The 25,864-nt window shown below is 37.5% G+C and overlaps 3 protein-coding genes and 1 long non-coding RNA gene across 4 annotated transcripts; 1 reads left to right on the top strand and 3 right to left on the bottom strand.

Moving 5' to 3' along the window:
• Positions 1 to 25,618, top strand: LOC115215784 (zinc finger protein 850-like). The gene is made up of 3 exons (XM_029785082.2): positions 1 to 168; positions 2,112 to 3,913; positions 24,918 to 25,618. The coding sequence occupies exons 2-3, from the start codon at positions 2,437 to 2,439 to the stop codon at positions 25,616 to 25,618; spliced, it is 2,178 nt and encodes a 725-aa protein (XP_029640942.2). The 5' UTR covers positions 1 to 168; positions 2,112 to 2,436.
• Positions 11,736 to 16,999, bottom strand: LOC118764768. The gene is made up of 3 exons (XR_005000566.1): positions 16,851 to 16,999; positions 15,650 to 15,775; positions 11,736 to 12,965 (listed from the first exon to the last, which is right to left on the bottom strand). It is a non-coding gene; the product is annotated as an uncharacterized LOC118764768 (long non-coding RNA).
• Positions 13,935 to 14,420, bottom strand: LOC115215722 (histone H2A-like). Its single transcript, XM_029785013.2, has one exon. The coding sequence runs from the start codon at positions 14,355 to 14,357 to the stop codon at positions 13,980 to 13,982; it is 378 nt and encodes a 125-aa protein (XP_029640873.1). The 5' UTR covers positions 14,358 to 14,420; the 3' UTR covers positions 13,935 to 13,979.
• Positions 18,650 to 19,529, bottom strand: LOC115215541 (histone H3). Its single transcript, XM_029784723.2, has one exon. It carries the CDS (start codon positions 19,312 to 19,314, stop codon positions 18,904 to 18,906), a length of 411 nt encoding a protein of 136 aa, XP_029640583.1. The 5' UTR covers positions 19,315 to 19,529; the 3' UTR covers positions 18,650 to 18,903.
• Positions 25,619 to 25,864: the final 246 nt, after the last annotated feature.

Raw genomic sequence — 25,864 nt, 5'->3', positions numbered from 1 at the left:
GACAGTTTACTACCAGTATTTCCTGAAAAGATAAATCTCCCAATTTGATTTGAAAGTTGACTTAGCTGGTGCAGTTTGTGCAGACAGAAGAAGAAAGAGGTACTTTCCAGAGAGCTGGGCCTGACTTACAGAAAGCTTGATCACCACAGCTCTCCATTTTAGTACCTGGTAAGGTACAACAAGGAATTTATTTCAACTTTATCTCACACTCTTAACTCTTTTGCCCTAAAGTAGTTCACTAATGTATTGGGGAACTTAGTGTAGAGCCTTTATATGCTGGGAAATACGGTCAAATTTCATTCTCCTCACAGCTACTCTAACTGCTGTATTTTGAATGAGCTGCAATCTCTTGGTATCTCTTGGTAGGCCACAGAGTAACACATTGTCAAGTCATGATGATACAAAGACATGCACTAATGTCTCAGTCACCTTCTGATTTACTATTTACTATTTTACTATTTTACTTGTTTCAATCATTTGACTGCGGCCATGCTGGAGCACCGCCTTTAATCGAGCAAATCGATCCCAGGACTTATTCTTATTTGTAAGCCCAGTACTTATTCTATCGGTCTCTTTTTGCCGAACCGCTAAGTGACGGGGACATAAACACACCAGCATCGGTTGTCAAGCAATGCTAGGGGGACAAACACAGACACACAAACACACATACGCATATATACATATACATATATACGACGGGCTTCTTTCAGTTTCCGTCTACCAAATCCACTCAGAAGGCTTTGGTTGGCCCGAGGCTACAGTAGAAGACACTTGCCCAAGGTGCCACGCAATGGGACTGAATCCGGGACCATGTGGTTGGTAAGCAAGCTACTTACCACACAGCCACTCCTGCGCTATTTTCTAATCATACTTAGATTTCTTTAAGTATGTATGCTGGTCAACTTACCGTGTTGATATACCTGTCCACTCTCATATCTTATCCCTATGTTCCTAGCTTCATCAGTGACACATGCATCAAAGTTACCCATGTGTTCAGATGACATATATTTTCTTTCTCTGATTTCCACAGCACATAGTTTATTGGATACCTACATATCTATCAGCGTTTTGATGTCCACCTTTCCATGTTTGTGTGGATAATTTTATTGATATATATATATATATATACTCTTTTACTCTTTTACTTGTTTCAATCATTTGACTGCGGCCATGCTGGAGCACCGCCTTTAATCGAGCAACTCGACCCCGGGACTTATTCTTTTGTAAGCCCAGTACTTATTCTATCGGTCTCTTTTGCCGAACCGCTAAGTAACGGGGACATAAACACACCAGCATCGGTTGTCAAGCAATGCTAGGGGGACAAACACAGACACACAAACACACATACATACATATATACGACGGGCTTCTTTCAGTTTCTGTCTACCAAATCCACTCACAAGGCTTTGGTCGGCCCGAGGCTATAGTAGAAGACACTTGCCCAAGGTACCACACAGTGGGACTGAACCCGGAACCATGTGGTTGGTAGACAAGCTACTTACCACGCAGCCACTCCTGTGCCTATATATATATTTTTACTACCCAAATATATATATTTCTTTACTACCCACAAGGACTAAACACAGAAAGGACAAACAATGACAGCCAAACGGACTGAGTCGATTATATCAACCCCAGTGCATAACTGGTACTTAATTTATCGACCCCGAAAGGATGAAAGGCAAAGTCGACCTCAGAGGAATTTGAACTCAGAACGTAACAGCAGACGAAATACGGCTACGCATTTCGCCCGGCGTGCTAACGTTTCTTATTTCTTTATTGCCCCCAAGGGGCTAAACATAGAGGGGACAAACAAGGACAGACAAAGGGACTACGTCGATTAGAACGACCCCAGTGCGTAACTGGTACTTTGTTTATCGACCCCGAAAGGATGAAAGGCAAAGTCGACCTCAGTGGAATTTGAACTCAGAACGTAACAGCAGACAAAATATGGCTACGCATTTCGCCCGGCGTGCTAACGTTTCTGCCAGCTCACCGCCTTTATTATTGAGATATATATATATATACACACACACACATACATGTATATACATGCATGCATTTTCTTTCTTTAACATCTTTCTTACACTGTCATATCTTTTCTTTTACAGTTCTGCTGAGTATTCCATTGCAAGATGAGCAGATGTAGATGCTTTCACCGAAACATTTACCACCAATCACATATGGACATATTTTTCATCTACATAGCATTCATTAACCATACCAACGTTTTTTTTAAGTAGACAGAAGCTTTTTGTATACAACAATATGTGTACCAGTAAAGGACCAGTCATTCTTATGATTATTTGAAAATATATCTACATTGTATATTTTTCATGCATGATAGCAGAGTTCTCATCGTATACAAGACAAGAAATTGAACCATAAATTATATTCTCATATTTCTCAGTTTTTAAGAATTCCTGAAGAATAAATATGGAGGATGTTAATCACTTGGATACTTCAAACACACCTGTATTTAACAATATAGATACATTTACACAAACATACAGTGATGAGAAACCTTTATGCAACGAAACATTTACTGAAGAAATAATATTACACAAAAATATTCCTGAATATAACTGTAGCGTTTGTCAGAAAACATTCTCATCAAAACATGGAGTCTCCTTGCACAAAAAAATGCATAATAGGGAAAAACTCTTCCACTGTGAAATTTGCGGCAAATATTTTGTATCCAACAGTGTCTTGACTAAACATAAAAAAATCCACTCTGGAGAAAAACCATTTCACTGTGAAGTATGCGAGAAATCCTTTATTACTAGCAGTCACTTAAAAAGACATCAACAAATTCACAGTGGGAAAAAGCCATATCATTGCGAAGTATGTGGGAAGGCATTCATTGATAATTCTCAGCTCACAATCCACAAACGTAACCACACTGGAGAGAAACCCTATGCTTGTGAAATATGTAAAAAATCTTTTATTTCTAACAGTATGTTAACAACACACAAACGAATGCACAGTGGAGAAAATCTGTTTCACTGTGAAATATGTGGAAGAACTTTTATCTCTAATTCTAAGCTTACAGTTCACATACGGAGTCACACTGGGGAAAAACCGTATCACTGTGAAATGTGCGGAAAATCTTTTGTCAATAATAGCTATTTAACAAGTCACAAACGAATCCACTCTGAAGAAAAACCGTTCCAGTGTGAGACATGTGGAAAATCTTTTATTAAGAATTCTCAACTTGTTATTCACATGCGTAGTCACACTGGAGAAAAACCTTTCCACTGTGAAATATGCGGAAAATCTTTTGTTTATTACAGTGTCTTAACAAAACACAGAAGAATACACACTGGGGAAAAGCCGTTCCACTGTGAAATATGCGGAAAATCTTTTATTAATAATTCAAATCTTGGTGTCCACATACGTAGCCACACTGGAGAGAAACCCTTCCACTGTGAACTGTGTGGAAAATCGTTTATGATAAACAGTAATTTAACAACTCACAAACGAATCCACACGGGAGAAAAACCTTTCCACTGTGAAGTATGTGGGAAAGGTTTTGCCTCTACTGGGGATTTAACAAAACACAAACGGGTCCACACGGGGGAAAAACCCTTCCCCTGTGAAATATGCGGAAAATCTTTCATCAATAACTGGAATCTTGTTCTCCACGTACGAAGTCACACTGGAGAAAAACCCTATCATTGTGAAATCTGTGGAAAATCCTTCTCTTTCCATTCTAGTCTAGTAGTTCACAAACGTAGTCACACGGGAGAAAAGCCTTTCCACTGTGAGACATGTGGAAAATCATTCATTAATAATTCAAGTCTTGTTGTTCACAAACGTACTCACACAGGAGAAAAGCCATATCATTGTGGAATATGCAAGAAATCATTCATTAATACTTCCAATCTTGTGGACCACAAACGCAGTCACACTGGAGAAAGACCCTATCATTGTGGAACATGCAAGAAGTCATTTATCACTAGTCGTCATTTAAAAAGACATGAACAACTACATTCTGAGAGGAATCCTATTAATTGAAATGTGGAATCCTTTTACTCTTTTTCTTTTTACTCTTTTTACTTGTTTCAGTCATTTGACTGCGGCCATGCTGGAGCACCGCCTTTAGTCGAGCAAATCGACCCCGGGACTTATTCTTTGTAAGCCCAGTACTTATTCTATCGGTCTCTTTTGCCGAACCGCTAAGTGACAGGGACGTAAACACACCAGCATCAGTTGTCAAGCAATGCTAGGGAAACAAACACAGACACACAAACATACTCACACACACTTATATATATATATATATACATATATACGACAGGCTTCTTTCAGTTTCCGTCTACCAAATCCACTCACAAGGCATTGGTCGGCCCAGGGCTATAGCAGAAGACACTTGCCCAAGATGCCACGCAGTGGGACTGAACCCGGAACCATGTGGTTGGTTAGCAAGCTACTTACCAAACAGCCCCACCAACAAGTACACATTTGAGAACATTGATCATGATGAAATTACATCAGAAATCATTCTCTTTGAATTTTCATTTTGCTTTATATTTGAAAGAAGTTTGTTCTCTAAGTATTTGGGAAATATTTTTTTGTGAATTGTAATCGTGTGGACTTGAAACTACATGGAGAATTATTCAGTGTGAAGTAAGGTTACACTTGTAATCCACAGTAGAATACTGATTGTAGAGAAGATTATCGTTGTGAAATATGTTGGCATTTATTTTCTGTAGTCTGTTCACTGTAATTTGTCTTAAATTACAGGGATTGTGGTATCATTGTTATGCCAATATTTCATTTTTACCTGCTGATTAAAATTACCTAAGGTAGTTACCACTTCAATGTTAAAGGGTAGTTACTCAGTTTCTTTTTCAAATTTCATGGTGATTATACTAAATAATGAAATGAATACTAATTTACAGAATAAATTGTTTATTAAATTAAATAAAAATGAATTTCTCATTTGTACATTTTCAATAAATATATTTTATCAATAACAAAATTATTGTTTAACCATTCATTCATCGTCAGATGTTATCAACAACAGCAAAATTATGTTCCTAATATTACCTGTAATATGATGGTTAACACTTAGTTCGTGTATAGTAACCAAGGGAGCCAACTTCAATAAGATCAGAATTATCTTTTTTTGAGAGGATGGATAAACCTAGAGTGGTGGAAACACTGCCAAATATATTTATAGTTGATTTCGTATTGAAGAATCAGACGATATAATATTAAATAACTTTCATCAGGGAAAAGTAATTTCTGTTCTCATTCTTGGGAAATCCAGCTACATTAGTTTTAAATGGCAATCATTAATATTAGACCCATTAACTGATGTACAAGAAATAATATATCAGGCTAAGTAAAAAGTAAGCAACATTTCAAAACATGAAATTTGTCACAATATATTTCAACAATGCAGAAATATTATTCATCAAAGTATGTACTGTTACAATCAACGCATTTTTGTCAACGAGATATAAGTTTGTTTATTCTGGTAACATTAAAAATCTGGTGTTCTGGAGTTGATGAACTCGTTGAAGACACTGTCAGCATTGGTTTGATTTTTGAACTCTTTCTCTCACAGGAAACCATCAAGGTGCTTGAAAAAGTGGTAGGAGAAAGGTCTGGGGAAGAACTTCATAGCCAAGTTCCCACAACTTCTGGAACATCGTTAGTGAAACATGTGGTCAAGCATTGTCATGAAGAATGAGTGACCCTCTTCTGTTGACCAGTCTGGGATGAAGTTGCAGTCTTTCCTTCATTTTGGCAATTTTATGGCAATATGTTTCTGCAGTAATGAATTTTCTGGGTTTTAAGAAGTTATAGTGGATGAGTCCAGCAGTACACCACCAAACAGTCATCATAACCTTCTTTATGAAAAACCAAGGTTTAGGAAAGGTTTTCGGTACTTCATTTTGGTCCAACCTCTTAACGAGAATGTTTTGTTTTTTTTTATTATTGTACAGTATCACAAGTTACAATATGGTCAAGAAATGGATGTCTGATTACAGAGAAGAAGCAATGAACAAATTTCATATCTGCGCATTTTTTGATTTTCATTCAAATTGTGCTGTGCCCATTTGTTGATCTGTTTTGATTTTCCGATTGCAGGTAGTTTTCTGGCTACCTTGAAGTTCTTTTGCCCGATCTTGAGTGGTTTTACATAGATCTTTCTCAATGACAGTCTTTAATTGACCATCATCAATGACAGATGGACATCCACTATGCTTACGATCTTCAAGGCCCAGGTCTCCACTGCAAAATCGTTTAAACCATTTATGAGCTGACCACTCACTAGTCATTTCCTCACCAAACATTTTGCTGATATCGTGGGCAGTTTCAGAAGCTCTACATCCTTTTTTTTGAAGTTGAATAGCAAAACTGTTCAAATATCGCACTTTGACCGTTCCATTTCAGATGATTATAACAACAATTTCTTTATTGCCCACAGGGGGCTAAACATAGAGGGACAGTACAAAGATGGACAAAAACACAAAAGTGGGGAGAAAAATAAAGCAAATGAGAAGGATGGTGTAAAAAATGAATGGATGAAATGGAGGCCACTCGGACCCCATAATCCAAGTGACCTCATTGAAACTTTTTAAAAACAATTGACGACTTAATAATTACTTCATATGTCCATGATAAATTCCCTTAGAAGTTCATGATAGCTTATCATTGACTGCATCCCCTTGGTATCAATTTCCTTTTGTGAGATAATAATATTTCTCCTGTAATCCTCACTTAATCTTTGCAAGTTCTTTCTGTTCATTAATACACATTTAACTTGCGAGGGCACTCCCTCACACTCTTCAATACTCTCTTTTACTCTTTTACTTGTTTCAGTTACCTTTAGTCGAGCAAATCGACCCCGGGACTTATTCTTTGTAAGCCCAGGCTTCTTTCAGTTTCCGTCTACCAAATCCACTCACAAGGCATTGGTCGGCCCAAGGCTATAGCAGAAGACACTTGCCCAAGATGCCACGCAGTGGGACTTAACCAGGAACCATGTGGTTGGTAAGCAAGCTACTTACCACACAGCCACTCCTTGACACATCCAGATTGTTTATTTGCTGGAAATACCAGTGTCAGGGTGGACTTGTTTCATTACTTTGTAGATGTAGATGGAATAACTTTCCTTCCTCTTCTTCTTGTCTCCTGTGGGACATGAATCTTTAGCCTTGGAAGCCTTCTTGGCTCCTTTCAAAGCAGTAGCTGGTGGCATAACCATCTACTCTATTTATAGCTGTCAAGTAGACTCAGCAGATCAACATTTTGCAAATCTGCGCCATTCATATTCATTGGTGGAATTTGACAATTAACAGTCACGTAACAAAAACCCACTTACTTTTACTTGCTTAGTATAAATGTCGGTTGCTGGAGCCTTCTACAGGGTATTTAACCCTTTAGTGTTTAAACCAGCAACATCCAGCCCAAATATTCTACATGTTTTATATTTGAACTAGCCATATCTAGCCTCTCACACCTAACCTACATTGACATTCTAAAAATAAATATTCACATCATTGAAACCTCAGAGCTATGAGATAATGCATGATTAATTCAAAACAATTTGAGTAAAAAAGTATTACATTTAACAGAGTAATCTGAACATTAAAGGGTTAAAGGCAAACAGCTCTATTAGTGATTCAGTTACTGGGGTTTTTTTCCTTGTATCGTCATTATCTGTGTTTGGGCCCTAGTGGCAAATAAAGAAAAAGATTTCTATTTTTTTTTAAATTCCTATCGAACTTTAAAAATGTCTGGACATGGTAAAGGAGGTAAGGTGAAGGGAAAGAGCAAGACCTGCTCATCCCGTGCTGACTTCAGTTCCCTTTTAGCTGTATCCACCGTCTTTTCCGCAAGGGAAACTATGCCCAACGTGTTGATGCCGGAGCCCCAGTCTACTTAGCCGCTGTAATGGAATATTTGGCTGCCGAGGTGTTGGAATTGGCTGGAAATGCTACAAGAGAGAATAAGAAATTGAGAATTATTCCCCGTCATTTGCAATTAGCTATCAGCAATGACGAAGAATTAAACAGACTTTTGTCTGGAGTAACCATTGTTCAAGGTAGTGTTCTTCCCACCATTCAAAGCTGTTCTTCTTCCCAAGAAGACTCAGAAACCTTCGAAGCAAATATATTTCTTGGGTGGCATTTTGCTGTATCCGTATCAACGGTCCTTTTCAGGGCTTCTCACACTTTACATTTTTGTTTTCTCTTTCTCTTTCATTCGCAGCGATTTTAATTTCATCTACTAGAGATTTTTCGGTGGATTTCTGCTTTACGCACAGAATATAACCCCTTGACTTGTTTCTTTGGAATTTTCTGACTATGCAGAAACCAAAAGAAAATGTGATTTTAAGGGATATTTAGCTGACCATTTTAGTAAAACTTATAGCTTGTCAACAATACATGATAAACCACAAAGAAAATTTTATATATGTATGTATGTGTGTATATGTTTGAGTCTGTTTGTCACCCAACATCGCTTGACAACCGATGCTGGTGTGTTTACATCCCCGTAACTTAGCAGTTCGGCAAAAGAGACCGATAGAATAAGTACTAGGCTTACGAAGAATAAGTCCTAGGCGGTGCTCTAGCATGGCCACAGTCAAATGACTGAAACAAGTAAAAGAGATCAGAAAATAAATTGTTATAATATAATAATAATGAAATTATTGTATACAGTGCTCAGGTGCACCACAACTTGTCAAAAGTGCGTATAAAGCGCATACAGTAATGTACAAATGTGTATGGAGGGAAGAAAATCAGGTGTAGTGTTGGCGAATCTCGGAAAACATTGAAGTTTCGAAGGATGCAGTGCTCCGACAACTAACAACTGATGCCAGCAGTTTGTTCCATGCTTCAACAACTCTTAGCGTATGTTTTACATAGCTTTTGTAAATAACGGGATAAATCCCACCAGTGACCCCAGATTCTCCAAGATTTTAAAATTAAAAACAGAAACGATGAAGGAGAGGGTGAAAAATCAAATTTTCATAACTTTAATAGCATTAAGATGTTCATGGGTAGAAAAACATCAATACATGTCAGAGTAAGAAAGAAAAGAGGAAGGGTACTAGGTGATCGTGATGTGCTCGAAACAACAGCTAAATCTCCCTTAAATCACACCCTTTCGTCTGAAATTTTATTTAATTAATTTTTTTTTTTTTTTTTTTACCGAAAAGGCTTTTGTCTGAAATTTTATTTAATTAATTTTTTTTTTTTTTACCGAAAAGGCTTCCATAGTTTTTAAGTATGTAGTGAAAAAAAAAGAAAAAGGGTCAAAATCAGTCTGCAGGTGGGGTGAAAAATTTTCAAAAAGATTTTTTTTTTTCATAAAAAATACTAAACCCCCCATCCCCCATCATTTCCAAAGGTATAGTTGGGGGAAAAATTGGGGAAATCCCGGTCAAAACGAAGAAAATGCGGGTGTGTCCTCATCCGAAACTCAACCGCAAGGTCCAAATATTTAAATTTGAACTCTATCTGAAGTTCAAGAGTTATTTCCCTTAGACTGGAGAAAATGACAAAAATATTGAGCTATGAAAGAGTAAAATTCGAGAAAACCATTAACGATTTGCGTCAGCAATAAGGAAAATATTAGTTTCAAAATTTGGGAGAGGAAGTAAGTTGATTACATCAACTGATACTTACTTTGGGATAACTACAGATGTACCCACCCGACTTTGTTGCCTCATAACTTCCAGAAAAATGGATACTTTTTAACGAAATTTTTAACAAGTACTGCTTAGATGCTGTAAATTCAGAGTATATAGGGATTTGTTGCTAAGAAATTTTCCGAGGGTTTCGGGAGAGGAGTTTCGGAAAATTCACATGACCCGACTTTTTTTCCCCCTCATAGCTTTCAGGAAAATGGGTATCTTTTAATGAAACCTTTCAAACGGCATAGGTTACGATTATAAAGAAATCTGTAGGGGAAGAGTTTTCCGAGGGAGTCAGGAGGAGTTTCGGATCAGGAATACCACATAAGTTGGATTTTCTCAGTTTTGGCTGGGATTTTTTTTTTTCGAAATGATGGAGGGAGAAGGGACATCTTTTGTATGAAAAGTTGGGGGGGGGGGGGCTACTACCCACTCCGGACCGATATTGCCCAATTTTTTTTTCCAGTTAAAAACCTTGGGAGGGGCCTTTCCGGCAAAAAAAAAAAAAGATTGTAAATATTTTCAGAGGAAAGGGAGTTAAAGAAGAATTTGGCTGTTGCTTCTAGCACATCCCAAGACCACCCTCCCCGTTTCTTTCTCACTCTCGCGTGTATTGATGGGAGAATATTAGATTTATAAACCCTAAAATTCACTCCACGGGCATATGGCGTAGTGGTTAAGAGCGTGGGCTACTAACCAAGATTCCGAGTTCGATTCCAGGCAGTGACCTGCATAATAATAATATCGAAAAATAGGAATGAGAACCCAGGACAAATATCCGTCAAATGTAAATAATGATAAACACAAGTACACTGCTTTTAGCAGATCTCGACCACCTTCCGTGTTTGTTTAATATTTTTCTCCCTATAAACACATGAGTAACCGAAAAAGGCTGAACAAAAAAAGTCATGTATCATGTTAAGGAATTCATAAATATGGATATTTGGGGGGGGGGATCTTTTCACTTTGACCGGTAGATGAAAAGATCCTTTTTTTTTTTTTTTTTTTTGTTATATAAAGGTTTCTGCCATCGTTTTTAAACGTGTAGTGACCACAAAATCCGTCAGAAGAGGCGGAAATCATTGAGCGTAATGCCAACAAAATTAGTCGAGGAGGTAGTGGGGTGAAAAAAATCCCCGTAAAAACTGAGAAATTCGAAAAATCGGTCAGGGAGTTAAAAATTTTCGCAATTTCATTTTTTTGCTAAAACGATCGTCCAGACCGTTCCCAAGGGCATCGCGAAAAAATATCTGAAAAATCCCCGTCGAAACGGAGAGATTCCAACTGCTGGTGCTGACTGACTTCCATGTCCGCCGATATTCTTCTTTTTACTCGATTTTGTGGGTACTACACACTTAATAAACGAGAAACCTTTAAGTTAAAAAAAAATGTTCCATGTTCGTAAATTTCTTTCAACATGGCATTTTTAAAAAACCTTTTTTTCATTACTCTGTTTATGTGTGGAAAAATATTAAACAAGAAAGGAACTAGAAGAGATAAGACAACAGATAAATCGCCGTTAATTTTTTCCATAGTATTAGAAAAAATTCCATGCTTCATGGTGAGAGAAGCAAATTCATACAAATGGTGTTTGAATATGGTTTTATGGAAAAGTTAAGGGCGATTTAGCACATCTCACGATCATATAATACCTTGTTCCTTAAATAGTTCTCTCTCCATAAACACATTCGAATAATGGAAAAATGTTTAACAAAAAGAATAAAAATTCCGTTTATAATGTTAAGAAATTCATAGATATGGAGTTGAATTTTAACGAAGAGGTTTCTCCCCATTCGTTTTTAAGCGCCCCCAAAATCGGTCCGGGAGGGGATGGGAGTAAAAATTTATTTTTATACTTGGGTTACATAGACAGTTATCAGAATTGTTAATGCAAACATTTGATTTGGAGAAATGAGTATTCCAGATAATAAAAACTGACTAAAAAGTCTTCCTAATCAATTTTAATTCTGAAGCCTGCACGAGGATAAAGCGGAGTAAATCTGGCTGTTGCTACATTGCGCCTAGACATTGCAAATTTGAAATAAACGGTAAAAATGGTAGCCTATATACATTTAATCTTCCAATAATTAGGCATCTGCAGTCAACAAGTACTAAGTTAGCATAGTTGTCACTTGACATTTTCTGCCAATGAAATCGCAAGGCGCCAAACTCAAATTTAAATACATTTTTGCCTCCCCAATATGCGTTTTTTTTTTCTTTTAATTAAGTGACAAGAAAATATCCAGTGTTTTATAACATTCTTACTACTTTATGAAAAATTGGTTCTTTAACTATTCTCTTCCCGCCTGGTTATAATAATAATTAGCTGCAGCAAAGAACCGTCAGTACGTCGGACCGAGTTTAAATTCCGCCGAGGTCATCCTTTAGCACTGGGGGTGGGGTCGAAGTAATTCACGAGCCTATTCCCCACAAAAGGCTTCGTGCCTGTGGTAGAAAGCAAAAAATATATATATTCGGCGAAATTCTACTTTAAGCACCCAATACAACTCGTGATAACTTTTACAGCTTTCAGAAATTTTTGCGAATGGAATTCATTCGATTGCGCAATAACACAAAAAGTTTTGGCGTGATTTAAGGGCTGTATTATTTCTTTAGCCCTTATCTTTCTTCCTGACAGGGAAACAAGTATCTTAGATTCATTGCATTTCCAATTGGGGTGTTACGGGACAAAACGTCGTATAATTATTCCAATAAACTCTTTCCACCAAGTTCACACACAACTTTCATTTAAATCAGCTTCTGAGAAGCCGTGGAATAAAATCTCGCAAAAATATTTTTGTTTGGGTTTTTGCGCAGTTGTATGAATTCCCGTGTGTACACTACATTGGCAAAAATTTCTGAAAATTACAGATTCGCCTATATTTAGAAATCATTACCTTATTCATTAATATTTACTTTTACAGCGTAAGTTACTACTGCAGCTCATATTTTTCGCTGGGCGAAATGCTTAGCAGTATTTCGTCTATTTTTACATTCCGAGTTCAAATTCTGCCGAGGTCGACTTTGCTTTTCATTGTTTCGGGGTCGATGAATTAAGTACCAAGTTGCGTACTGAGGTCGATCTAATAGACTGACCTCCTCCCCAAAAGTTTCGGGCCTTGTGTCTAGAGTAGAGAATATTTGGCGGAGGTCAAGAATACGTACCACCCGTTTTCGACATAACACAAACCCTAAACACCGAGTGTACGTATTCTTTACGTTCGCCTGAAAAGATTTCATGCTCAAAACAATTCGGTCAAATGGTGTGCCTTTTCCGAAACTTCACTGGGTGTCTACGACAGTGTTTCTAGTAAAAAGGGAAAAGCAAGGAATGAGTGAAGATAGAAAAGTGGGCGGACGAATTCATGTTCAAGAGAGTTTCTAACTTGGAAAGAAATATATAAATACAAGAAAGAAAGAAAAATTGTGGCTGATTTGACGAAATTCTGGTTTAAAAGTACACATCAATACGTCAAACTGATAAATAAGGAGGGTGTGAGAGATGGTCGAGACGTGTGCTTAAAAATAACAGCTACATAGCCTTTAAATCACGGGTAGTTTACATAATCGTATGAATTGTCGTGCGTAGAACACATTCGCAAAAATTTTCTTTAAATATTTTTTTTTAAATGTAAAGTTATGAGAGGCTATATGATGTACTTGACCAGAATTCCACCGCTGGCTTTTGTTAGTTTGAAAACTGTTTTCTACTTTCCTCCTGACAACTAAAGGCATGACAGTGCCAAATTTTTTTTTTTTTTAAGACGGTTGAAACGCCTCATTCCTGGGATGAAAAGTTATTCCTTGAAATTTGAATAAGAATTGCGCATAACTGAACCGTTAGATACTGGAGGAAAATATGAATTGGACCGTCATCTCGGGAAATCCTCGTATTTGTAGTCATAAAAAGTAACTGAATTTCTATACAGTCGATCACCAGCCACAAAATCGTAGTGAAGTCTAACGCCCTTCCATCTAACAATATCCGAGGACAAATAAGGGCCGCAGCGTAAGCAAAAGGTCATGTTCAAATTTAAGCAAATCATTAACCAAAACATTTTTAGACAAAGATACTGTCACTTCAAGAAGTCCAATTGCTGAAAAGTAAAAATTTCGTGAAACAAAAGGCATTTTTTTTAATCTACGAAAAATGAAACCATTTACGTAAGTGAAGACAACTTTTTTTTAAACTATCAAAGCGAAAAAAAAAAGATTAAACTTGAAATAAGTCTATCGCATTCATCAACAATCAGGAGAAAACTAAACGTAAACTGTGGTGGCCCTTATAAGGGCCGTTTGTTGAAAAACCAAGGTAATTAACCTATTTAGCTGCTTTGTGGGCCTTCTTAGGGAGAAGGACAGCCTGGATGTTAGGAAGAACACCACCCTGGGCGATGGTTACTCCAGACAGCAGTTTGTTCAATTCTTCATCGTTACGGATTGCTAACTGCAAGTGACGGGGAATAATTCTACTTTTCTTGTTGTCTCTGGCAGCATTTCCAGCCAATTCCAACACCTCAGCACCTAAATATTCCATTACAGCAGCAAGGTAGACCGGGGCCCCTGCACCGACACGTTCGGAATAGTTTCCTTTGCGTAGAAGACGGTGAATACGGCCGACGGGGAACTGAAGTCCGGCACGAGAAGATCGAGTCTTGCTCTTGGCCTTGGCTTTGCCTCCTTTACCACGTCCAGACATTGTTGAGTTGATTACAGTTACGTAGCAGACAGCTAAAATGTTTTCTTTGTTCTTATCAGTTTAAATAAGCTACAGGTCTCCGCAGTCAGTAAGCTAATTAGGCGGAGTTAGAGTTTGTCACCTGACTGTCATCCGCCAATGAACTCATAAGGCGCTAAATTCAAATAAAAGATCGCCGAGCCAGTGCAGACAATTTTACCTAAAAAAAGAAAAAAAGCCTACTAAAATGCAATTTGTGATCAACTATAGTCGGTATTAATTACGTATCCTTAAAGAAAACTTCGCCTTTCATAAAATAGAATTTCATGTGAAAGAAAAGAAAATACTAGTCAATTTAATCGATGGCAAAACAGACTGTTAGAATAATCAATAATAATGGTAAAACGCAGGGAAAAAAAAACCCTTGCGGTACTTGTTACGTCTCGAATTCAATAGAGTTTTTTGAGGAGATAAAATTGTTACGTTTTTACATACATTCAATTAAAACGAACAACAGTTAGTCACTATAGCGACCTTCCTATTTCATATGTACTTAAACCCAAAACATCACCGAATTTTTATAAGCATAATCACTCGCTGGCGAATATTGTAGCTTTCGCTATTGTTTTATGAGCAGACTTAAGGCACCTTCACGGCTTTCCCAACTGGAGGAACATCGAGGATGTTGTAACGAGAAGAAGAGGGCTTCACTAACAGCTAGTTGGTATTCGTTTTCAGCTAATAGATTAGTTATACGGAATGAAAACCCTTACTAAAGTACCCAACTGATTGAAGAATCGAACGCTCCGTCCTCCCATACATATTTGGGGCTCTAAGTACAACTCCAGAATAGATAACAAAAGCAAATCAATATGGGAACATACAAATATAGCCTCGGGTTTGCTGAATAAGCGAAACGAATATGTAAACGGTTGGAAGTCAGATTTTTGTTATTGTTGAGCAGCTTTAATTTGGGATGGGCGGGTCATAACCACAGATGTATTCATGTCCACCCCTGATTTGGTTTCCTTCTAACTTCCTGAAAAATGGTTTATTGTAATAAAATTTTCAGACATTTCAGATTGTAGATTATATTAGAATTTCATGTGAAAGAAAAATAGAAGTATAAATCATTACGAAAATGTAACAAAAACGCCTTTGAAAAATCCGAAGACCCAAAGGATAGCAGGGTAGATAAACTGGTAAATAAAGAGATCCTCCCTCACCCGTTAACGAAAAAAAAAAAAAAACCAGCCTGCTGGGTGTTAACAACTGTAGAAAATGAATGTGAAAAAAAAATTGCGCAAACGAACCTGATGGGAGGGGACTTTTGGAAAATTCACAAGATCCGATTTTTCCCTCATAACTTGCAGGAAAATGGATATATATTGATTTATTTAATATGAAATCCCACGATTTTGGCTATGGAGAACCCGATTCTGAAAAAAATTGTAAAATTTCGATTTAAAAAAGAGAAATACCTCTCCTCCTCTCAATTCTACCGCCTTGGCCTTCAAGTAGGCTATCCACATACTAGAAGTAACAGCCAAATCTCACAAAACTGCGATAACATAATGAAAGAAATACGTAATCAACCTACTAACCTTTCTGCAAAGATTTCTTTCAGAGTAATTTCCTGCAGTAATATGACAGAGTAATTCATGCGAAATTAAAATCTTCATTTTTAAACATTATTTACATTTGACGGATATTTGTCCTTGTCGTGTTTGTTGTTATGAGGGAAATTCCTAAGGTATTTTTCGATATTACTATTAGTAGTAGTATTCAGGTCACTGCTTGGAATCGAACTCGGAATCTTGCGGTTAGTAACCCGCGCTCGATTCCAAGCAGTGACCTGAACAACAACAACGTCGTCGTCGGAAAAATATCTTAGGAATGAGAACCCAGGTTCGAAATTCCAAGACACCTGTATATCAGCCGAAACGTTGTGTTAACAACAAGCAAGATGAGGACAAATATCCGTCAAATGTAAATGATGTAAATAATTCTTCATCTTTTAGATATAGGTTCTTTTTTTTTTTTTTTGAAAGTTACATAACATCTATTTGTTCATTTTGCCCAAAACTTTGTAGCTCTAGGTTTATTTGGTTATTTTTAAAAACTGTTCCCACAGGAGTTATACTGAATAATCTAGCTCTAGTTTCTTAGTTTAATATTTTAAATTAATATATTTCAGTTTTAAATGAGGATCATTATATTAATTTCTTATGCTATTTCAAATACTTAGGGCAATTCCTTGATTGCCAAACAAGTGACTTTTTGTAATCTTTTATTATTAGCGATATAAAAATATTCGATGTAAATTAGATTAATAAATACATTTATTATTTACTTCCCTCAAAAATTTACAATCACTTAGGTGTAAAAATTATATTCCAGGTGATCCTCATTTTGTCCGATATTGAAAAATGTGCAAAACTGCATCAACTGCAAGGACCTCAGCAAATACAAAGGATTTTATATTCAACAAGTAATTATAATTTTTTTACTCACTTAAGCCCTTCACTCCTGTGGAGCACGGGCCATAGATAATTCTTCTTTACTGTACTTGACCCAGGGCTGACTTTACTGCCCCTCTCTTGTTGGATCCTTACTTTTTTCAGCTCTGCCATCCCTGAGGGAAGGTCCAATTCTCCTAGATATTGTTGAATTTGAATTAGCAAAAAAGACAAATTTCTGGTTTAAGCAAACCACATAACTTTTTTATTCTTTGGAATTTTCTGAAAATTTTTTCGAATGTGTTCTACACGTAGGAATTCATAAGATTATGAAAAAATTAGTGATGTAAGAGCAATTTAGCTGCTATTTTTAGCACATCTCACGACCACCTGATATTTTCCTCGTTTCTTTGGTACTGATGTGTAGCGATGTTTTTCAATATTTTTCTCTTCGTAAATACATTTACTGGAATGATAATGTACCCAAGCGGGGTCCATTACTGGGCTGAAGCAAAAATTCGGACTGTCCGGATTTTAAACACCGAGTAAAATAAAATTTGAAAAAAAGAGATGAGATTTTAGGATTTGGGGATGAGGGTGTAAAATAATTCCGCCAAAATGAATTCTTTCGCATGCTTCTTTTAAACCACTGTAGATAAATCCCAGTTATGATTTTTTTTCGGGATCTACAGTATTTTAAAATTATAAACAGAAACGAGGGACAAGTAGGGTTGAAATAAATGGTTTTCAAATTTGTTTTAATAGCATGGTTACGGGGGAAAAAAATATTGGAAAAACAATACATCTGAACGTTACAAACGAGGAGGCGAAACGGCTTCTTCCAAGAGCGTAGTGCAGAAAAAAATAATAGACTAAAATCGGTTCGAAGAGGGAGGTGCTTAAAAAAATGCCCATCATATCCAAGGCAGTCGTGAAGAAAAAAATTGGGAAAAATCAGTCAAAAACGAAGAAAACCGAACATATGTAGGCGTCTTGATATGAAATTCCAATAAAATTAATATCTATTCTCCATGTATAAGGTTAGTTTACTTTTAAGATGTACAGTATTTTGGGTAAATTTCTTACTTTTGGTTAATTTCTACGCTTACATAATCTTACTAACAGGTACATGCATTTTCAAACGGTTAAGGGATATTGGGTTTAGTTAATGCAGAGGCTACAAATGTACGTAAGCATTATTCATAAGAACCATTTCTTGTATAGATGAGGATGAACTGACAGACCTTTGTCTTCTGAATTTACAATTTAAACTTCAATTTGTTTTTTTGTTTTTTTGTCTTCAATCTCCAGTACTTGTTTTCAAAGCCTGCTACTTAATCTAACGGTCTCTTGCCGAACCGGTAAGTTATGGGGACGTAAATACACCTGCACCGGTAGGGGACAAACACATAAATATACATAACTAGCAGTATCGCCCGGCGTTGCTCGGGTTTGTAAGGGAAATAACTATAAAGCATTTTTAGAGTTATAGCCAAAAAATGCATTAAAAATGGAAAAAAAAATGGTAAATTTTTTTTAAATCGTTGACTCATCTTAGACATTTTTAGAGAGTTACTTCCCTTATATAATGGCGAAAAAATGCATTAAAACGGAAATAAATGATGGTAAATTTTTTTTTAAATCGTAGACTCATGGTAGACGCGCGCTAATACCCAGAAGGGCTCGATATGAATCACGACTATAAGATACCCGGTTTTGGTTAAACTGCACCACAAAATGTGGGAGTAGTTAGGAATCTAAATCGTAGGAGACAGACAGCACACAACCTCACTTTTATATATAAAGATGAACATTGGAAAACGAAAATAAACGACGTCAGAGTTTGTTGAATATTTTACGTTTCAGATGATTTACTTCGAAAAATAATCGCTGTTGTATAGTTAAGAGAAATATCTAAAAAATACTGCAGAGTGTAAGCTGAGATATCGAAGAATCGGTCACCGCCAAATTTTTACAAGATTACATATTAAAACAAATGAGTAACTGGTAAGCAAATAGCATATCCATGAACGAAAGAAAATACTTTCGAAATAATCTAGGGGGCCCTAAAAAGGGCCATTTTATAATGTTCACATTATGTTCCACATTTAAGCTCTCTCACCGCGGATTCGGCGAGCAAGTTGAATGTCTTTAGGCATAATGGTCACTCTCTTAGCGTGGATGGCGCACAAGTTGGTATCTTCGAATAGTCCAACCAAATAAGCCTCGCTCGCTTCTTGAAGAGCCATCACAGCAGAGCTCTGAAATCGAAGATCAGTCTTAAAATCCTGAGCGATCTCACGAACAAGTCGCTGGAAAGGAAGCTTTCTGATGAGAAGTTCAGTGGACTTTTGGTAACGTCTGATTTCCCGGAGAGCGACGGTACCAGGCCTATAACGATGAGGTTTCTTGACGCCTCCAGTTGCTGGGGCACTTTTCCTGGCTGCTTTGGTAGCCAGTTGCTTACGTGGAGCTTTTCCACCGGTAGATTTACGAGCTGTTTGCTTAGTACGAGCCATTACAATGTAATTTTAAGAATGAGTTGCGTTGTAGTGTCACACTTCATATAAGGAACGTTAGACAACGAACGGGAAGGTGGATTTCTGAGATTTAAAAGTGACAGCTACCCGCCAGGCTGCTGCTGCTGCTGAAAGAAATCTGTCCATTGGCTGTTCAAAATCACGTGATCTTTGTATTAAGATGTTCTATGCTACGTCCGTTAACTACATACAGGGTGCGACTGACAAATTGTCGCTGTTTTATATTTAAAATTTTGCGCATTGTATTTTGATTTTGTCGACTACACAGTTTCGTAGGGTCAGTTGGACACCATGACGCAATTAACTGTGCCAGAAATTTGGAAACGACATGCCGTACTGCTTGGCATTCGCGCCGGAAGCTCCAATATGAACATATCAGAGTGTTTGGGTGTCAACCTGAGGACAGTGCAGAGAATTCGGAAAGAGTTGGATGAATCTAATGGTGATTACGAAGGTACGGCAGCTCGGAAAACTCACTCGGATCGTTCTGATAAGAAAAGAACTCCTGAATTTGTTTGTAAGATCCGGGCCGTTATTGACAATGATCCCTCCAAGTCAAACAGGTCCATAGCCAGGGACATGGGAGTGTCTGAGCGCCTTATCAGGCAGGTAGTGCATGAAGACATTCGGTATTCCTCTTACAAAATGAGAAAGGGCCAATTTTTATCCCAAGCCATCAAGGACAAAAGGAAAGACCGCGCTACGAAGCTTTTGAATAAACTCCAGCATCCCCTCCAACCCAATGTGCTTTGGTTTTTCTCAGACGAGAAAAATTTCTGCCAGGATCAGACGAACGCACAGGACAACCGTTGGCTTGTAGTGTCCCCAAAGGATGTACCAACAGATAACCCTCCAGTTAACATCATGGTGTTTGGAGTGATCACTAGTGATGGTGACGTTATGCCACCAGTCATCTTTCCACACGGCCTCACACTTAACACGGAGGTCTACATCAAGTATCTGGAGGAGGTGGTGCTACCCTGGGTCAAGAGGGTAGCTGCTGGAAGACCCTATATCTGGCAACAGGACTCTGAACCATGCCACACAAGCAGGAGAACCCAGTCATGGCTGTCAGACAATTTCTGCGACCACATCACCCCTAACATTTGGCCACCTAACTCCCCAGACTGCAACCCCCTTGATTATTATGTGTGGGGCGCAGTTGAGCGAGAGACCAACAAAACGCCTTGTAACACCAAAGATGAACTGAGGGCAAGGATTATGGCAGCATTCATCAACTTAAACAAGGAGACCGTCCGGAAGTGTTGCGGGAAATTCCAATGTCGTCTGGAGGCTGTCGTTGAAGCCGATGGCGATTTTATTGAATCGTAATTCTGGTAAATGTATGTTAGAATGAAATGTCTGTTATGTTCACTTTTATGCAATTTAGACGATAATTTATTCACCGCGCCCTGTGCATATTTTCTAGTGATTCATAAGTCTATCTTGAAATTTGATCGTAAGAAATATTTTATCATGAATGACCGTGAAAGATTGCCGGAGGCGCTAAGCATTACAGGAAGGTGTTGAGAAAGATAACATCCATGGTATCACCATGCCCAATATCCGTCGTCGAAGTGGTATCGAACGTATCTCTGGTTTGATCTACGAAGGAATACGCGGTGTGTTGACGGTATTTCTTCAGAATGTTATCCATGATGATGTGACCGCTATGAATGTTTATTCTTTACGGATTCTGTACGGATTTGAAGGTTAAAACTAAAATCAAATTTTTCAGACATACCGGCCCTTTTCAGGGCCATTAATATCTTCATCAAAGTCGCCTCTTCCAACATTGCTATGCTGATACTGTTTATACATTTTTTAAAACTCGCTCTGACTTCACGGCGAGGATTACCGTTAAAGCTCCGTGTTCAGAAACATTTGCAATTCGCATTCTTTAAAATAATTCTTACCCCCACCTAATCGAAGCTTTCCCAATTTAACTCGAAAAATATTAAAAGTATCAATAAAACAATTCCAGTGCCTTAACCTGAATGAAACGGTATTATTTGTTTCCTATAAGTATTTTAAAGTTATGAAAGAAACACGAACAAACAAAGAAATAAAATCATCGTCGTCGTGATACAAGGAGTTTTAAAAATCCCAGCGGCTCCTAAGGAAATCCAGCTTAATGTGGATGGCTGGCGAGCTGGCAGAATCGTTAGCACGCCGTTCTGGGTTCAAATTCCGCCGAAGTCGACTTTGCCTTTCATCCTTTCGGGGTCGATAAATTAAGTACCAGTTACGCACTGGTATCGATATAATCGACTTATCCGTTTGTCTGTCCTTGTTTGTCCTCTCTGTATTTAGCCCCTTGTGGGTAATAAAGAAATATATTCTCAGTGTCATTTCACTTACCTCAAACAGTTGCTATTTTGCCTTCTGTAATTACAAAGATATTTAGTTTTGGCATCCAGTTTGAGCTGCCAAATTGTTTTTTTTGTTTTTTTTTATATATAGTGATATTTGTTTGAGATGTACATTTGAATAATAAACAAACTAAATTTAAGTACTGCTGCGATGTTAGTGCTAACTCTTGGTATCTGGTACCTAAGTCCTTGAACTAAATCAATAGCGACGACCACCTGCAAGGTATTCTTATTTCTGACTCTGATATGTATGTGTAAGCTGTTCGTTATAAATATATTTAATGGGTCAGTATAGTAGAAGCAATCATGTTAAGATCAGACATAAATAAAAGAAATCAGAATACAGTGATGTTCCACAAACTAACCTTAAGTCTATAACAACCTTTAAAAGCAGTCATTTCTTTTGAGTTATCTCCCCTCTACTGTAATTGAAACATTTTGAATTACCAACTTTAGAAGTGAAAGCGGGTTATTGGAAGGAAGTTAGGGATGGGGAATTTAGTGATTTAGCATTTAATCAGACCCTTGATGCAGCAAACCTATAACCAAAGGTATTCTTGCCATGATCTTCCCATTAAAAAAAAAAACAAAAAAACAGACTACACCCTCCAGACAGTATTACCTATTTTCCTTCTTTGAAGACATAATGTCTTCAAAGAAGGAAAATAGGAAATACTTTTCTGTTATGTATTCGGTGACCGGTAATAAAGTCACAATTAATTTATGAGATCCGGACAAAACCCCCGTGATTTTTTTTTTTGAGCTGCATTCATGTATTCATCTCACAACGCCATTTCTCTGAAGATTTCCTGAAGGAGGCAATCCTAACCCTGAAATATTGAAATGCCAAGTAAAGGTATTAACCATCGACCGGTACTTTTCTTATAAGTTGCATTGTTTTGCCATTTTTTTTAAAGTAATAATTAATTAAAAACATTTATATACATCAGATAATACTTCATACAAACATCACTACTCTCATATATATATATATATATGTGTGTGTGTGTGTGTGTGTATACATACACAGTTAGCTTCCGTACAGTTTCCGTCTACCAAATTTATTCCAAGGCTCTGCGAGGAGGAACTAACGATATATTGCGAAGTCTCGACAGATGACAGTGTTGTTACAACACAAATAATAATTTTAACAAATTGATGTCCGTGTAGCAGTGTAAATGCACAAAGTACATTACATCGTCTCAGTTTTACATGTTTAACTGTGAATATTATAAATGATGACAATTTCTTGGTGACTTCAATTAACGTTAACTTATGTTACCGGTATCTTTTCGGGGGGAGGAAAAATTGTCAGCGACACCGGTAACTCTTTATCTTAGTGACATCTCATTTCGTTTCTGTGGTGCGCAAACCGGGTCCAGTCTACGCTACTAGTACCTCTGTGGTGCTACTAGTACCTCTGTAATATCAAGGTTTGGTGCCTTTTGTAGAAAGGAATTTATCGGGTAATGACTATCTCGTGTTAATCACCAAAATTCACTTTTCCTACAGGCTCCCAAATCAAATATTTGGATCACCATCACAACATGCAGCAAACACTACTTTTCTATTTCCCGTGATGGAACGAACATGATTCTTTACTAAACACGAGCGATATATATGGATGGAAGCACTCCGTCGGTTACGACGACGAGGGTTCCGGTTAATCCGAATCAACGGAACAGCCTGCTCGTGAAATTAACGTGTAAGTGGCTGAGCACTCCACAGACACGTGTACCCTTAACGTAGTTCTCGGGGATATTCAGCGTGACACGGAGAGTGACAAGGCCGGCCCTTTGAAATACTGGTACAACAGAAACAGGAAGTAAGAGTGAGAGAAAGTTGTGGTGAAAGAGTACAGCAGGGATCACCACCATCCCGTGCCGGAGCGTCGTGGAGCTTTTTTAGGTGTTTTCGCTCAATAAACACTCACAACACCCGGTCTGGGAATCGAAACCGCGAGTCCGCTGCCCTATATATATATATATATATATATATATATATATATATATATAAACACGTGCACACGCAGTTGTGTTGTCAGAACGTTCTGTTATAACCTGTAGAGCGCCGATTTCACCAACATGTCCAATACAAGCTGTTTATGTAGAGTATATACTGTTTTAGCATGTATGATATTTATTAAACACCTATATTTCTTAGAGTAGAATCAGAAGTCTTCTTGTCTCCAGCAATATGGAGAAGACCTAATTAGCAACAAGCGATAAAATGGTAAGTTGAAAATATATCTATATTGCATATTTTCTACACATGTCAACAACATCCTATGATATCCAAGACCTTAAACTGAACTACAATAGATTACATTCGCGGACATTCGCCAGCTTTTAAAAATTCCTCGAGATTTGGAAGGCATTAATCACCTGCATGCATTTAATGCAAATGTTTTTTGGCGATGCTTCGGTATAGGTACACACGTGACTTTGTTTACATTTCTGAAGATAACAGAAACCCTTTTCTCCCACCCCTAACCCTAACACCTCCCCATATATAAAAAAAAAAGTACTTTCTTGAAATGTATCCGGTACATATACCAAAGTTACGCCTGTTTTTTTTTACCATACATACGGATACAGGCATAGAGTGGTGAAACAATTACTGAACAAAAATCTTTTCAGTGTGAAGTGTGCGGGAAATATTTTGTGAAGAATTGTAATTTAGCAGGTCACAAAAGAATACACCGTGGAGGAAAAATGTTTCACTGTGAAATATGTGGAAAATCTTACTTTAAGAGTTTTCATCTTGTCGTCCATAAACGTAGCCACACTGGAGAACAGCCTTATCATTGTGAAGTGTGTGGAAAATCTTTTGCCTCCAGCAGTATTTTAAACAGACACGGAAGACTACACACTGCTGAAAAACCTTTCAACTGTGATATATGTGGAAAAACATTTGCTGATAATTCTAATTTAATAAGTCACAAAAGAACACACTCTGGAGAAAAACCGTTTCGTTGTGAAATATGTGGAAAATCTTTCTCTGTTAATTCAAGACTTGTTATTCATAAACGTAGTCACACTGGAGAAAAGCCTTTCCACTGTGAAATATGTGGAAAATCTTTTGCTCAGAATTCCAATCTTGTAGTTCACAAGACTGTACACACTGGAGAAAGACCGTATCAATGTGAAATATGCGGAAAATCTTTTGTTTCTAACAGTGATTTAACAACACATAACAGACTACACACAGGTGAAAAACCGTTTCACTGTGAGGTGTGTGGAAAATCGTTTGTGTATAATAGTAATTTAACAACACACAAGAAAATCCACACAGGAGAAAAACCTTTCCACTGTGAAATATGTGGAAATTTTTTTGTCTCCAATGGTAATTTAACAAAACACAAACGAATCCACACTGGGGAAAAACCCTTTCATTGTGAAATGTGTGGAAAATCGTTTTCCACTAATTTTCTGTTAAAAACGCATCAAAAAATACATACTGGAGAAAAACTGTTCCACTGTGAAATGTGTGGGAAATCTTGCAGTAATAATTCTCAACTTGTAGTTCACGTACGAAGTCACACTGGAGAAAAACCTTATCCTTGTGAAATCTGTGGAAAATCTTTTTCTGTTAATTCTAGTCTAGTAGTTCACAAACGTAGTCACACAGGAGAAAAACCATTTCGTTGTGAGATATGTGGAGAATCTTTCACTGATAATTCTCGTCTTGTAGTTCACAAGCGTAGTCACACAGGAGAGAAGCCATATCATTGTGGGATATGTGGAAAATCATTCGCTAATAAATCCAATCTTGTAGTCCACAAACGCAGTCACACTGGAGAAAGACCATATCAGTGTGGACTATGTGAGAATTCTTTTGTCTCTAATAGAGTTTTAAAAAGACACAAAGAAATACACATTGCAAGAAAACAATCAAACTTGAAAATGTGAGATTCTGGGTTGATAGTAAACTTCTAAAGAAACACTCACTCCCTGATGACCTCCCATATGAACCCAGTAATGCATCTGGAAGGTCATGCTTTTGCATTCCAAAAGTAAGAGATATGAATGAAATATTTTGTAAATAAATAGGACAATGGCGCAGGAGTGGCTGTGTGGTAAGTAGCTTGCTAACCAACCACATGGTTCTGGGTTCAGTCCCACTGCGTGACATCCTGGGCAAGTGTCTTCTGCTAT

Source organism: Octopus sinensis, linkage group LG9, assembly GCF_006345805.1.
Source record: "Octopus sinensis linkage group LG9, ASM634580v1, whole genome shotgun sequence".
Taxonomy (NCBI): domain Eukaryota; kingdom Metazoa; phylum Mollusca; class Cephalopoda; order Octopoda; family Octopodidae; genus Octopus; species Octopus sinensis.
This window is presented reverse-complemented; position numbering and strand designations above follow the sequence as displayed.

Coding starts and splice junctions, on each gene's coding strand:
- LOC115215784 (XM_029785082.2), top strand. CDS start 2,437: ATGGAGGATGTTAATCACTTGGATACTTCAAACACACCTGTATTTAAC. Junction 3,914..24,917: donor CCACAAACGCAGTCACACTG/GAGAAAGACCCT, acceptor GACTACACACAG/GTGAAAAACCGTTTCACTGT.
- LOC115215722 (XM_029785013.2), bottom strand. CDS start 14,357: ATGTCTGGACGTGGTAAAGGAGGCAAAGCCAAGGCCAAGAGCAAGACT.
- LOC115215541 (XM_029784723.2), bottom strand. CDS start 19,314: ATGGCTCGTACTAAGCAAACAGCTCGTAAATCTACCGGTGGAAAAGCT.